The following is a 15,115-nucleotide window of genomic DNA, read 5'->3' as shown; positions in this document are numbered from 1 at the left end:
CAACAGCACCCTGAGGAAAAGGTGAGATTGATTTAGCTTCAAAAATGCCAGGAGCCCACTTCTCTTTTTGCAGGTTACAAGCTACCTGGAACAAAGTGTGGTGGGATTGTGCTGTGATGGGAGTCTAGGGCCTTGATCTGTCCTTTGCCAAAGACTTTCAGACTGTGCTTTCCTAGCTAATTTTTTGAGGATTACACTTAGATCTACATTAAAACCTCCCCAGCAAAATATGCAGGGCTGTTTGTTCTCAGGTGTCTTCTCGTTCTAGCTGCCTTTTACAGCTCTCTTCTCTTGATGCTTTCCTGTGCTCTTAGCCTTAGATTCATTGAAGTGTGTATGAACCCGTTACATGAGCTGTTAAAGTTGCAGGAACATTTCAGGATTAAATCTGTATAAAGGAAAATTTTACATTTTATTTATATTTCATGATTGAACAGAGTATACACATGTTTGTTTATCATATATTAATTTGGCCTCTGTTGATCACTCAGCTATCAGAGATGGCAAGGTGAGAAACTTGTTAGTGGTTACCTCAGAAGTATGTCTCTGTTTCTCAATTAAATTTTAAATATCATAAACAGCTAAACAGTGATTCCAGCTGTAAGGCTCTTTATAAATCAGACACAGTTTTGATGCATTTGAAGGAAATAAATGTCATAGCAATACCTTCTTTGCAATAGGGAGTATTCTAAGGAAAGAAAATGTCCTTCCTGTGGCAACATATGTAAAATACTTTTTTAATAATGCTTGTGAGCCAGGATGTCATATTGTCCAGTAAAAGCCTTTCTCTGTAATCTTCAGGCTTTAAATAATTGAAAAAAGGGCCAAGATATCACCAGAAGTACTGAACTAATTGGAAAAAATAATAGTTCTCTGTTTGTTTTGGGGTTTTTCTCCAATCATAAGTTGTTGAGTTCTTCTTTCCATTTCCCTATCTAAATTGCATGTAAGAGCAACTCATTTGGCATCTCTGAATTTAACAGAGGGAAACTGAGAGCAGAATGAGACCAAACATCTATGTAAGTCTTGGCAATTTTAAATGACGACTAAGGGTTCATTGCAGCAGTGTGGTTTTGAAAAAGTGGCTGCAGAAATAATCCAACAGTCCCCAGGACACAAACAAGGACAAATATCCAGAGAAACAGCCTGTCCACTACCATGGCAACATACTTCCAATCTTCAATGACCTGGAAGAAAAATCCAATTAAAGATATTAGCAATTTGTCATATCCTTTTTCCTCTTGCTAATGCCAAGTTTTTGTTTATGAAAATAAAGGGAAACAAACCTCAAGGTTCAGGGAATAAACTGACTAGGCTTGGTAAGGGATTTTTCTCCTACAATCATTGTGGACAGTGGAGAAAAATACTGTAAATATTTCTTAGATATCTTGGATGCATCAGGTACTGAGCACGGCCACCTGGTGGAAGCCAGTCTGGAAGGTCTCACGGTATAATCCAATTAAGGAATTTTTTTCTTTAATTTTAGTTTGCAGATGCTATTAATCACAGTGGACAAAAATAGATGTTGTTAAGCAAGGTTAGCTTTAGAATTCTTTTCTTATCAGCAGTCATCTTAATCAAGTGTTTTAATGCATATTAATACTGTTGCTTTTATTAAAATCCCTTTTTGCCTTACATATGTTGTCTGTGAAAGTCATGGCCTTAGATTCTGTTTTCAAACTGAAGTGACTATCAGGCTATTATTGTAAAGGGAGAATATATCAGTCTTCATTTGCATCTCAGGAATGATTATTTTTTCCTCTCTCATTCATCCTAGTTACACAGGGGACATCCTCACCCCAGTGACTTTACCATACTTGTCAGTTATCTCCTGTCTCATATTAGAACATCACATATTTTTTCTTCAGTGCACACTTTTATTTTCCGCTGCTTCTAATGGGAACTGTGTGCTTCTGAGATCATACTGTAGTAAATGTACGTGAGCAGTTCTTATCAGACTATGATAATGAAGGAAGAAAGCAGAGATTAAAATTATGAATCTGGAGAAGTGACATGTAGTAATCAGAGGACCTTGTATGAAAAGCATCCAATTAATTTTTAGTGTATAAAATACCCTTGAAAATTGTTCTTAATATCAACTGGAAACTTTGTAGTTCCTTTAGTGTGCAACACATTCTTGTAAGAACTCCTGAACTATTAGAAAACTTTTTTTCTACTCTGTGAAGTCTGCTTCTGTTCAGCCAGTTTCAATGTTTACAAGCTCATGTCTAACGTTAATAGCTAATCTTCTTTATTTATATTGACACTAATTTCAGTTAATAGAAAACATGAACTACTCAGCGGCATGATCCTCAAGGGACTTCTGCAAGATCAGAAAACAGACATTATTTAATAATCTTCTTGGCTGAGGGAGGACGAGCACAACAGGAACGGAGAACCTAGAGTCTGACTGGGATCTGGGTCAGAGAGAGGAAGGTATGGCTGGTAGGTATGAAGATGATTTTTCCCAACCACGGGTGCTAGTCTAAACAAAACTCTGAACCATCTGTGTTTTTCCAAGCATTATCACACCGTATTTATATCAACTTCAGTGTGTTAGCTAGTAGGACATGAGTAGGATAAGTGAATAGGGCAGCAGCAGCACTGCTTAAGTGCATCCTGGATAAAGCACTTCTCATAGCCAATAACGAGTCTGATTTAACTCAAATGAAGGAAGTGTCAGCTCTGCTGGCATTAGGATTTTGATCCTACCCATTATGTTCACCATATACGTACAGATATAATAGCCTGGAGAGGATGTTTGCGAAGGTGTTTTACCAATTTTACTAAATCCTCCTCCTATGCCCAGTTACATAAATAAATGCTTGAGCTGCGGGTAGATTGTTGCTGGTTAACATGGCCTGGCCATGTGTTGAGTCAGTCTTAGTGAATACAATGGGGAAAAATATTCTTTTTCTGACCTGGAACTGAATATATATATATTTTTTTTTCCCCTGACAAACAGTACTTGAATATGACAGCACAGCTTTTTCAGGGGTGTTTCATGACTTACTGGGCAATCAGCATTCTCCCTCTGTAGAAATAGCCATGTTACTTTCCAGGACAGTATCAGCATTTACCAAACTGCTATTCAGTAAGTTCTTTTAATGGCAAAAATTCTTTCTTCTTATAAGCTATAGCTAGAATCTCTCTAAAAACTTTAGAATAGCTAGGGAGTTCAAATATGCTTTCTGAAGAACAGTGTGTTACAGAGGAGGACAGGAGATGAAATTTGGAAAGACTGGGATGATTTCTCAATTTTACTTACACTCTGGTCGTTGTCATCACTTTTCATGTGCTCTGCTATAAAACTGACTCCATCAATTGCTTCCTGGACTTCAGGAGAAAATTTTGTGCCTGTTCTTAATCTAAAATCTCGATGACTGCTGACATTGTCAAGAGTCTCAGTGATTTTCATATCATATTTTTTGGCAGGGGCTGTATTCAAGAAATAGGTAGAGTTCTTGTAGAAGTTGGCTGGCTCCATACAAGGATTCTCTGCTTTTGTCTTTTTGCAGTTGCACAGCTTTTGCCGTGGAGAGTTATTCTCTGGACGCCTCATGAACAGGTAGGCTGGGAGTCTTTCAAGGAAAACCAGCTTTACCCAAGGGGGCATAGTGTGAGTACTTGGAGATCTGTGGTGGACGTTGAGTACACAGACACTGGTAACTATGGAGAAGGTCACTAGTACCATTGTAAACATGAGATATTTCCCAATCAGTGGAACATCTAAAGATGTTGGAGGGACAATTTTGGAGATCAGCAGCAAGAACACAGTCAAGGCAAGCAATACAGATATGCATAAGGTCATTTTTTCACCACAGTCTGAAGGCAAGTAGAACACCAGGATGGCTAAGGATGTAATTAGCACACAGGGAATTATAAGATTGATGGTATAAAAAAGAGGCTTCCTTTTAATAATGAAGTCATATGTCACATCGACATAATTGGGGTCCAAGGGATTTACAGTCCTTCTTCCTGGGAGTGCTACAATGTCCCACTCACCACTTGGTGTGAAGTCATCCATGCTTGCCGTGGAAGTTTTAAGCACCATATCAATTTCTGTATGATCATATGTCCAAGAACGGAACTTTAATGTGCAGTTTTGTTGATCAAATGGGAAATGCTTAACTTCAATCTTGCAGGCACTCTTGTAAATGGCTGGTGGCAACCAGCGAATGCTTCCATTATTCATTACAATTGCATTTGTGTATAGTGAAACTTCATATGTGCCATCCGCACTGATGAAAGAAGAGGAAAGAAACAGGAGAGAAAATAATAAAACATTAAGAGGAAAAACATAGTTCAAAATAGAAGACCTCTGTCATTCTTGGTCCTGTGGGCCTTAGTTGTTTCTAGATTCAAAGTTTAGTAACATTTTGATTTTGAAATCTATTTAGTAGGGATATAACTTGATAGGGAGATTAATGTATGCACTTCTCCCAGTCAGAGAACTGATATTTGGTCCACTACTTGCAAAAACTATTTCACAAAATTATTATTAAATAATAATCTCTGTTTCATGCAAATAACTCAGAGTATTTTGTAATTGTTTGTTAGAGTAATTAAGGCTTACTACATCTCTGAAGGCTGAATAAAAATGAGATCATCCAGCATGAAAATGGAGGTACCTTTGATCTGGAACACAGCCACTGCTAAGAGCACACAGCAACGCTCCTAAATGACTTGGATGAGGAAATAAGGATGAGCAGTGTTAGTTAGAAATGCAGGGAGAGTGTAGGCAGAGGAAATGTAATTATATGGTTTATAATTCATTGCGTCACTCCACTTAATGTTTACTTATTACAAAACCAGAACAGACAAGCCGCTGTGTTCTTAGTGCCCACAATTAATCTTGGCTTTATATCTTGTCCAACTACCAAACTTCCACCAGGAGACTCTTCTATGGTATGATGGGCCCTTTAATTCAGGGAGAAGATAATTATCAGTCAGCAGTCAATATCTTCTCCTGTCCAATGTTTCTTGGCAAACAACCTAGGGCTGTTTAACCTATGAAGTATCCTGAGGTAGAAATGTGAAGTGGTCATCTGCTGATAAATATTACCGAAATTTAGTGTTTCTGGGTGTATTCACTGCATCTTCTCAAGTGTGCTATGCAACACCTTTCAAACTCAACCTATTGGGCTATCAAAGGGAAGTGTAACAGTAGGAAGGAACAACTATCAGGGACTGTCTTTCTTGACAGATGAGGAAACACAAGGGTTTGTTCCTATGTTGATCAATTGCTTTTATTAAAAACTGGGTTAGCCTCTTCGTTAGACTGCAAAGAAGAGCCTGGACTAGATACATGCCACATGCCTCCTTTGTTAAACAAATATATATTGAAGAAATGCACATAACCTAAAACCAGTACGTTATTTGCAAAAATATAACACCAAACTCACTGCAGGTGTAAATGAATGAAGTTTAACTGACTATGATTAAGTAGCACCTTTTTATTTGAGTAGAAATGTGCCCCTTAAGAGTTAATAAAAAGTCTAATGAATCAATTGTTTGTTTACAAGACATAAGGGAAAATAAAGCTGGTTTGGTGCTAAGGTTGTTGGGTTTTTTTTTTCTAATCAGGGAAGTGCTACAAGTATCCAAGACTTGGCACCTGTGTAGCTGTTCTCCAGATCAGTTAACTTGGCTCTGGAAAGGCCTCATGCTGCAGACCCTGGTGCCTGGCACTGAGCTGGGATCCTTGCAGCTAATTCATGCAGGCAGTGAAACAACCAGATGCAGGAGTGGCTACAGTGTACAAGGGTCATTAGTTCATTGCCAAGAAAATAGCTTTTTTTTTTTTAGTAAAGAAACTGTATCTTATTTCTCACATATCTGTATCTCCCTGAGTTAGATTGACCCTTATGCAGGACAATGTACTGGGTGGACGCCTGGGCTGACAATATGTAGTTTCTGCTGGCTGTGGGACAGAGGCTGGGCTGGTGCCATCTCCGTGCCCCCTGCAGTCCTGTGCACAGGCCACATGCCGTCAGAGCTGGGGGACATGGGGATGCTCTTTCTGTTTTCCTTATCACCTTCTTGAACTGACTGATGCCTGTGAAACACAGCTTCAGCAGCAGAAAGTTAGGAATGTTGTCCTTTATCTAAAATTTTAATTTGAAGCTTTGTACTAATCTAAAAACCCAATATGGTGATGCTACAAGCTTGTTCCCGTACATTTAAGAAGCTCTTAAAACAGTTTCTGTCCGTTCTTACAAGCCATAAATGGTATCATCTGGGGAATAAGGAAGCAAGAAGCAGAGGGTGGGGGCACAATTTGCCAGAACAAGATTTGACCAGGCAGAGTACATCCTAATCCACTGTCTGAATTATTTTGTGACTAATACAGTAGTTTTAAGTATTTCTCAAATCTGATTTCCAGTAGTAGGATTCCAGGGATTTAACTCAGTTATATATAAACTTCCTAGGTTTCCCATCTGTATATGTTCATAAACTGTCATGTGTTCATGAATTAATTTGTTTTCAAAGTATCATGAAAGTATATTATAAGTTCTGATTTTTTTTTCCCCAAAGACTTGATATCATCCAATTCAAGGCTTTGCTAGAGACTTAAAAACAAAACAAAGCACAACAAAATAGTGGTTTGTTTGGCAAAATTGTTTTTTGAAAGAGGAATTGAAGTATGGTTTGGCACCAAGTTTTTATTTTTCTCAGTACTGTGAAGCAACAGAGTCAAATGTTGACAGATTTGTTATGTATTCTTATAATTGATTTTTAAATGCTTTATGAAAATGGAACATAATTTGGTTTTGTAAATGAAAAGTAACTTATGGAGTTCTAGAACTTTGTAACAGATTGATGTCCTGGGGTCTGTGGTGGAAGAGAGAGGGGAAGAAGTAGGAGACAAAAACGTATCTCAGAACCTAAGATGTCCAATAGAATTCCAGATGTCTTGTCTTGAAAAGATGACCAGTGTGTGGCTGCTCTTGTGCTTACAATTCATGCTTTCCATATGATCTAGTGTGGTATAAATCTGTGTCTCAGTTGTGAGCCTTGTCCCAGATCCTCTGGTGGAACAGCTCACACTGCAGACGTGCTCCAGGTCTGCTGGAATTTGGTTAACCAGAGCCTTGATTTTACTAAAATTATCTTTGAGGCCAGTACCCCAGTCAGATATATGTGACACAGGCTAAAAGTTACAAAATTCAGTTTTATAATTTTATCAGACCTACATCTTCTGATGTTTGTTTATTGATACATAGTTAAAATTTTGTTCACTCTCTGCATAAACTACAGAAGTTTTACTTACTTATTGTAAAGCACAATGTCTGGCAACCAGATGTGTTTTGCAGGTATTCTCAGCTTATTTATTCCTTCATAGTCAGAGGGCTTCCAAGCCAAACGATAATCAATCCACTCCTAAGAGAAGAATTGTACAGTAGTGATGGGCGTACCCAGACCAGCACTAACAAACAATCACTGTGATGGAGCGAAAGCAGTCGCATGTGTGGTTTGCAAGAGCATGTCTGTGTGGGTTTGGTTACCTGGTTCAGCCAGACGTTTGTGGTCATGATCTGCTCCCGCTCATTCTGCAGGTAAAAAGAAAGGGAAAAGTTGTCATCTAAAATGTTTCACTTTATTGCAGTAATAAGATGTATTCAGTGGGCTTTTGAGGATATTTCCAACTGTGCAATATAATTTCATCTAGTGTATTTCAAGACAGGCCCCTCTCTGCTGGTGTGAAGGCTGGTCTTGTGCACATACTGATGATAAGTAGTAACCCCGTAAGTGTGGAGCTCCAAGTGACTTTTAACAAGGACAGCTGTGACTGGAGTGACTGTGGCTATTTGTGAACAACTACCACTGACCCACTGAGCTAATTTTCTTTTTTTATTTTTTCCCCTTTGTGGATTTGATTTGAAACAGATGTCACGTTTGACCACCTGGAAGGCCTAGATTAACTTGCGTGATGTTTATGTAAGGTTTGCCATGTAAGCTCTCAGCTGGCGGGCTCTGCTTCATGAAACTGCTGTCTCTCTGGAGTTCAGCAGAGAAATCTCTGTGCAGCAGATCTGTGTGGCTGGGACTGAGGGGACAAGGTAGGAGGTCAGAGTCAGGAGGATTTCTGCACAAACCCAAGTTAATTCTCTGATCCTGAAGATGATTGAGATTGTTAGATCCTATAAGATGCCAAATTTTGCTTTCTGCTTGAAGAGTGAGGTTATGGAGGGGTAGGGACTGAACTGTGCCATTCTTGATCCTTGCCCATTCATCCACTCTGCTTAGGTTGTTGATAGCTGGGGCCTGGGAGGGGCAAGACACCTTCCTTTTTACGGCCAGAATCTGACATCTGGGAGGACATTTTGCTAGTGGTGGCAGTGCACTGCGTGAGGAGGCACATCTGTGTCCAGGTGGAATTCTGCAGGAGAGAGGGAGCCCTTGTCCCAGAGTCCCCTGGCAGTATATCATGTATAAATTAGCCTGCACATGAATATGAAAACTTATCTCTGTGTAAAGTTTCCCTTATGTTCTATCAGTGTCTCTCTCTTTTCCTCTTGAATTTCAGAATACGAATTTTATAGGTCTCTTAAAGTCTGCAGCAGTCCAGTCACTGGCCCATACAAATTCTGTCAGGGGGGAAGTCATCTGTATCCTCTTTTTCATCTAGGGAGCAGCAGAGTTGAAAGCCCCGATGCAGGAAATTATTCCTGCTTAGGTGCTGGATCTTGTTCCCACTGCAGTTAATGCTAAATGTCTCTTGGCACTGAGGTGTGTATTTGTACCTTGGAAGAACTGTTAAACACATGCTAACCTTGTGAGTGAAAATGTCTTTCAGATTCACTGAATTAATTTTTACTGAATATGAGGAGTTGCTTACATGAGGATTGCTTTATCCATGTCAAGCTATTCCATCCAGAACTAACGTGTCTTTTTCTTTGCAACATTTCACTATTCTTTGCTGATATGCCTGATGTGCCATGAGATTTAGAGTTGGCTTCATAGCTTTTTTTCAGTCCATTCAACCACATTTCTTTGATGCAAACAGCAGAAGATGGTTTAGTATAGTGTACACAGTCTGGGATAGATCCTGACCTGGTGTAATTTACTGCAGTACTACTGAAATCAGTGGAGTGATTTTGATTTTTTGATCAATGGAATTTTATTGGATGAAGATCTGGCTGCTGTTCTTTATTGCTTAGGCATAGATTGGTCTCCCTGTTGTAGCTGCATCTGGAAGTATAAAACCGGTAAATTGCCATGTGTAGGCCCTACCCACCAAGTATTATTATGTAAACTAGAAAATAACAGGGACATAGTCATACCAATATGACTTTTACTTAAGAGTGCTGCTGTGCAGGTAGTAATGAATTAAAGGGCATAGCCTAATTTGAACTTACCACGCTGATGAGCTGTGCCAGGGAAACCTGCAGTTCTATAGATACCAACTGGGATGAGTTGACAGCTGGTCGAATTAACTTGTTGTACCTGTCAGGACTCAATAGGTGGTTCATTAGCTTTTCTTCAGCATCTGCTGCAGTGCTTCCTGTAAAACATCATGTAACAGGATTATAGAAGGGAGACCGAGTGATATGATGTAGGGATCACAGAATTTCCGTGCATCAGATCATCTTCATGAAATAATGAGGGCTTTTGATTTTCTAAAGACTGTAGGCTTATGTGAACAGAAGGATATGGTGCTTGTACCGATATCTGTTCTGCTGAAGTTGACTGTCTTTCACAGAGCACAGATCAAAGCAGACAAATCAGAACCCTTTGGGTTTTTTCACAGTAAAATGTGAAGCTCAAATAGATACTTTCGGGAGTGCATTCAGAAATAGAAACTGGGAGCAAACCACCCTCTTAATAAGAGAGAAAGGATGTTTCAGCAATCCAAATGCAGGGAGTCTTGCTGTGACTTCTCTCTTTAGTGTCGTAGGAGACAGAGTTGCAGGCACACATAAATTGAAAGACTCTGATCTGTGTAGGGAAAAACAGGGCATGGGCTGCAGGAGTCATAAGAGTTTTCTAATGATTGGGAACTTGGATAGCTAGTGATATTTCTGTTTCAGAATGATTTTATTTGAAAACCTGAGACAGTATGTAAGCCTTATTTTATGTGAAAACAAAACCTGATTTATGGACTAGCACAAATACCATAAATCTTAGATGGCCGAAGCTGGGGTTCAGTTGACTGCAAAATCTAGTATCTGCAGAATACTATCAAACAAGCCTGAACATTGTCCAAGGAGCAGAACAACTTATGGTAGAACTGCATCTGTTCCCATGTTCTTGTATGTGCTTTTTAAAGCCATCCTAGTGGACTTCTCAAACCACTGTTGACCACATAATAGTACTGATGACTAAAGTCCTGGTAATAGCCCGCCAACAGAATTGGCCCAGAGAGATTCTCCTCTATGTCAAATAATTCTGTGTTGTGTTATACAGCTGACAGCGATGGACACGTGTGTTAATGAGAACAGATTCTAATGCAATTGATAGAATGATTCTTCCATAGGAAAAGGCACCTAACTCAACCCTAGATATTGCAGAAATGAGGATAGTGTCCTTACAGCACACTTGCTTCGTTGTTCCCCAGAGCAGTTCCACACAGTAAAAACCACTGGCCATGCAAGTATTTTGAATTTGGAGTTAATTAATTTGTTCTGGGGTTTTATGTTGTAGCATATCCATGAGATCCAGAAAAAGGCAGACATCCAAAGGCCAGGATCACATAAGCAGCCAAAGTTTGTGTGCATTTGTAGATAGTGTCTAGTTTCCATGTGAACTGGGCAGTAAGTTGCTAGGGGGAACAGGTCTCTCTTGAAACTTGGTACTTCTGAATTCCACTCAGATTAAAAAAATACTATAAGAACTTCTTGTTTCTGATCCAGTAAGAAAGTGGAGAGACATTAAACATCATTGAACAGATATTTCCACATCTAAGAACAGCTCAAGCTCTGGGGAAAGGTTGGTATAAACATCAGACTTGTTTTAATTCTTTTAAGACCAGCATATGCTATGACATTGGTAGCACAAATTTTGTCACATATACTTAACCATAATACTGTTCTTCAGAGTAGGCTTCTCAAATGCTTCCCAAGCCATTTGGGAAAACAAATTTCGATGAATACATCTGTGTTTGTTGGGTCAGTTTGGTTTTTGATTCACACTTGCTTTGTACCTCCCTGCCAGTCATTATAAAAGCCCCAGTATCATGTGATATTTTAATATTACATTTAATGTAAGCCTGCCTAATCAAAGGCTTATCAAGCTAGAGCTGTGCTGATCCTTGCTAAGCTCTGGATTGGTTTTTTTCTTGCTCATTGCAATCAAGACAGAGTTAAATTTGATACTGTGAAGAAAATGGGGCCGCACTCTAGGAATGAATAATTCTGTGTTTATAAGGATAGGTGAGAAGCCTTGTGATAGCTAAAGAGAGAAGTCAAAGTTATTTTATTATGTTGGTTTAGTTTTGGGGTTTTTTAACAAACAATCCCGCTGTTACATATGTAAGTGACATAAGCAGGTGGCTATGATTCAAATATAAATAAATTGTCGTTTGGTTTGTTTCATACAGTGATAACTGAATGCTGCTAGAAAAGACAGTGAGTTCTTGTTCGAATTTTTAAAAATGTTTCCACTCTGTTGCCATCTTTTTTTCTGTAAATATTCTAGAATATGGAGTATTTGCTAAACAATGAGAAGTAGGAACTGCAGGATACTTGCATAAAGCTAATTCTGAATTTGTAATAATCCTACTCTCTGGTTTTAACAATCATAGCCGTCTGGTCTGCAAATCAAAACATACTGTGGGGTCTGCATGTCTGATGAGAGCAGCTCAGATTTCAAAGTACTGACTGTCAATAAACTTTATGCAGATAAATGACAGGCCGTGACTGAATTATAAAAAATGTATTTGTTACACAATGAATCCCGTTAGGAAATTATCTGTTCTTAGGGAAGGGGTTCCTGTAATGAATAAATCTTTATTAAACTGTCATTCCATCGCAACCTTGAAATATCTTAATCACCAGAAATAAAGATCGAAGGGACTACTTGTCCATCTCTCAGATGCCTGTATCAAGTACCACTAGATGTCAGCAGTGCACTGCTCAAAGGTCGCTAAATCCAGTCTCCCTGTAAATAACGTGTATAAATGAGTGATTCTTCTATAATTTTCATAATCTATTTTCCATTACCAATCTACATATTAACCACATGGCACCCAATGAGGACAAAATTACCAGACGTTCATCTTCATATGCCTTTCCTGTAGCCATGCCTTTGAAACTCCTCTTCTGCCTCTCAGAGTTGCAGTGCAGTTTCCCTCACAAAACTGGTTTGTTTTTTTTTCCCCCCAAATAACAGTGATCACCAGAAATGTTGCAAAAATGCTTTTAGACAAATGATTTTAACAAGAATGATGAAGCAGTCCTAATTTGGGCGTGGATTATTTCTCTGTACAGAAAGCAGTTAACAGAGAAAACACATCAGGGTGGATCCTGAGCTAGGGAAATTGTTTTGGCCTCACTGAATGCGCTACACATCTGCTCCATGACAAGGAGAGACAATTGCCATATAACTTGCAGTATACATTCAGCAGTAAGTTTGTTTTGTCTCTGGGAGTACGACCGTTAAAAAATAAATTGCATCAGGATGCTTCCAATTTCACAGCAGAAGAAACAAAACCACAGGCTTCATTCACTCCCCTGTGCAAACTTTCCATTTCACATGGTCTAATTTAAACATATAAAATGAAGTAGCTAACCATCCTGTGTTATGTTGTTTATTTTCAAGTGTAATGATACATATATTGGAGTGATTTCCACAGAACAGAATAAGGAGCAATGTTGATAAATATAGGCAAGTACACTGTTATCACTGTCTGAATTGCAGAATTTAACATAAACCATGTTTTATCCATTTCCCTGACTTCAGTTATTTTAATAAATGTTGAAATAGCATTTGCTTAGAAATAATGTACTGTAGCATATGTTGTCATTTTTGTTCTTTCCTCTCCCACTAATAACTTATGTGGACAATGGTGACATACCAAATTCCCATCTGTAATTAGTAAAGAGCAGGCGAGAAGAAGCAATAAGACAATCCCATTATCTTCTCTGAAATTACTTTGTGATGTTGTTACTTCTCAGCATACTCTGGAGTAAAACGATTTATATAACCTCTTAGAGCAATGCACGCTGATTTGGAACGCTTATGTTCCAGTGGAAGTAGTCGTGAATTTACTGTATTTTAAGAGTATTTTAATTTCTACACTGCAATTAATACAAATAAAAAGGAAATACTAAAAAAAGTGTGTAATCTAAGAATCTAAAGTAGGCCCTCACTCCTCATTTGTAACAAAGCAGATGTTTCCTAAAGTTGCCTCTCAGTGACTGAAGAAACAAAACAACTGTGGGATGAATAACTAATTATGGGAAAGATGTGATTTTTGTCTCGGCTCAATTTCAGCCAGTTTCACTCAGAACACTTTGGTGGAGTTTTTGTGGGAAGAAGCTCCTGTGGTAAATGCACTATTTCATGCTGCTATTGGGCTGTGCGTGTTGGCTAAAACATATGCAAGAAATCCTGGCAGAATCAAGAAAATGTTCTTAATGTAGGTTTGCTTTTTTTAGCATATTTTTACATATTTCAACTTAATTTAATCCATTTACATATTAATCAAGCAATTAGGAAGTATGAACTTTGAAAAATATATGAACTTGAGCCAACAGTTGTAGAGGGATGAGATGTGTCTTATTTATGGTTCATGTCATGGTTCATTTTTTATTTTTCACTCTCAGCATGATACCAGCTTTTCCCATCACAGATGATCCTGGGAGCATCTAAAGACATATTATTTAGTGATTATCATTGTCATCTCCTACTGTTCTGTCATTTTATGTCCAACTTGCTCTCTGTCCATATCCATTGTAGTAGATTTGCTGATACTGAACAAGCCAGAAACAACACTAAAATAATCAATTTCATGCATTCTCTTAAAGTCTGCAACCTACCGAGTGATAGTTACAGATTATCTGAGAGCTTCTATCACAGTCCTACCTCCTAGCCCTTAAAGCTATTGCTGTTCTGCAAACTGTATCTGAAAGAAAAGATCACTTACCGTTAAAATAAAAGGAGCTCGCTACAAAGAGAAAGAGAGTGTACGTATTCCTCATGGCAATAACAAGAAGAGGTGGATTACTGCTCTTCAATTAGGACAGCTGGCAATAGGCTCTGTTGTCAGGGATGCACAAGGAAAAGATGTAAAAGCAAACCTGAATCTTGGAGGTACTAAATGCCTGGAAAGAGACAGACAGTAGGACCTGGCAGAAGCATTCTGCAAAGTGGGGTTTTCGTGAGCATAGTGATCCCTCCCCCTTTGCAGCTGTTTAAAGAGCTTTGTGAAGAGGAAAAGCACATAAGAAGAAGGAACATAATGTGATAATGTTGAACAAGAGGAAATGAAAGAGCAAGCTAAGGAACATGATCTGCAAAACACAACTGCTTAATTCTTGCTACTAGATAACATTTAGAAGGGTTTCTGGTTAATAAGTGCAATGTGTGGAAATAGCTGTGTGGGAAGAGCTGGTTATGACTTTGTGCCTTAAGACCTGTTAGTGAAAGACATGTCAGTAAATTATAGCCCTAGCAGAGGGTAATTTTCTGTGTCGAGGGAAACTGCCAACCCTTTTCCACTCCAAGGCCCACACATGAATTCTCTGAACTAGAACTCCAAAAGTCTTTTTGGGAACAGCAGGAGAGGAACAGAGAATTTGTTGTCATTAGCATTTGACAGGTTTTTTTGAAGAAAGCTAAGGGAGCCTGTTGAGAAATAGCAATAGCTATAAAGACACTCCAGAGGAGCAGTAGAGAAATTCTGTGGAAGTGATCTTTTACAGCTGAAGGGTTCAGCAAAGTATCATGTGTTTGGGGAGTTGCCATGGGAAGATTTGTGTAGAAGGAAGGGGAAAGGAAGTTCTTTAATGCCTTTTGTAAGCACTGTAGGACAGGCTGACGTCCCTGGATAGAAAAGAAAGGTGCTAATCTTCTAAATACTCCATATGGAGGTTCCTCTCTGCTTCAGCTGGCCACAGGGTGCAGTCCTGCTCCTGTCTCCTCTCCCAACAGTCTGACACCACTGGCTGGG

At 38.8% G+C, this 15,115-nt stretch overlaps 1 protein-coding gene across 1 annotated transcript; it reads right to left on the bottom strand.

Moving 5' to 3' along the window:
• Window positions 1-405: 405 nt before the first annotated feature.
• Window positions 406-14,336, bottom strand: CHRNB4 (cholinergic receptor nicotinic beta 4 subunit). The gene is made up of 6 exons (XM_026855722.1): window positions 14,090-14,336; window positions 9,363-9,508; window positions 7,509-7,553; window positions 7,274-7,383; window positions 3,269-4,241; window positions 406-1,187 (listed from the first exon to the last, which is right to left on the bottom strand). The coding sequence occupies exons 1-6, from the start codon at window positions 14,142-14,144 to the stop codon at window positions 1,047-1,049; spliced, it is 1,470 nt and encodes a 489-aa protein (XP_026711523.1). The 5' UTR covers window positions 14,145-14,336; the 3' UTR covers window positions 406-1,046.
• Window positions 14,337-15,115: the final 779 nt, after the last annotated feature.

The sequence above is a fragment of the Athene cunicularia genome (assembly GCF_003259725.1).
Source record: "Athene cunicularia isolate RWA chromosome 10 unlocalized genomic scaffold, athCun1 chr10_part1, whole genome shotgun sequence".
Lineage (NCBI taxonomy): Eukaryota > Metazoa > Chordata > Aves > Strigiformes > Strigidae > Athene > Athene cunicularia.
This window is presented reverse-complemented; position numbering and strand designations above follow the sequence as displayed.

Coding starts and splice junctions, on each gene's coding strand:
- CHRNB4 (XM_026855722.1), bottom strand. CDS start 14,144: ATGAGGAATACGTACACTCTCTTTCTCTTTGTAGCGAGCTCCTTTTAT. Junction 7,384..7,508: donor CAAACGTCTGGCTGAACCAG/GTAACCAAACCC, acceptor TTCTTCTCTTAG/GAGTGGATTGATTATCGTTT. Junction 1,188..3,268: donor GTGATGACAACGACCAGAGT/GTAAGTAAAATT, acceptor TTTTTCTTCCAG/GTCATTGAAGATTGGAAGTA.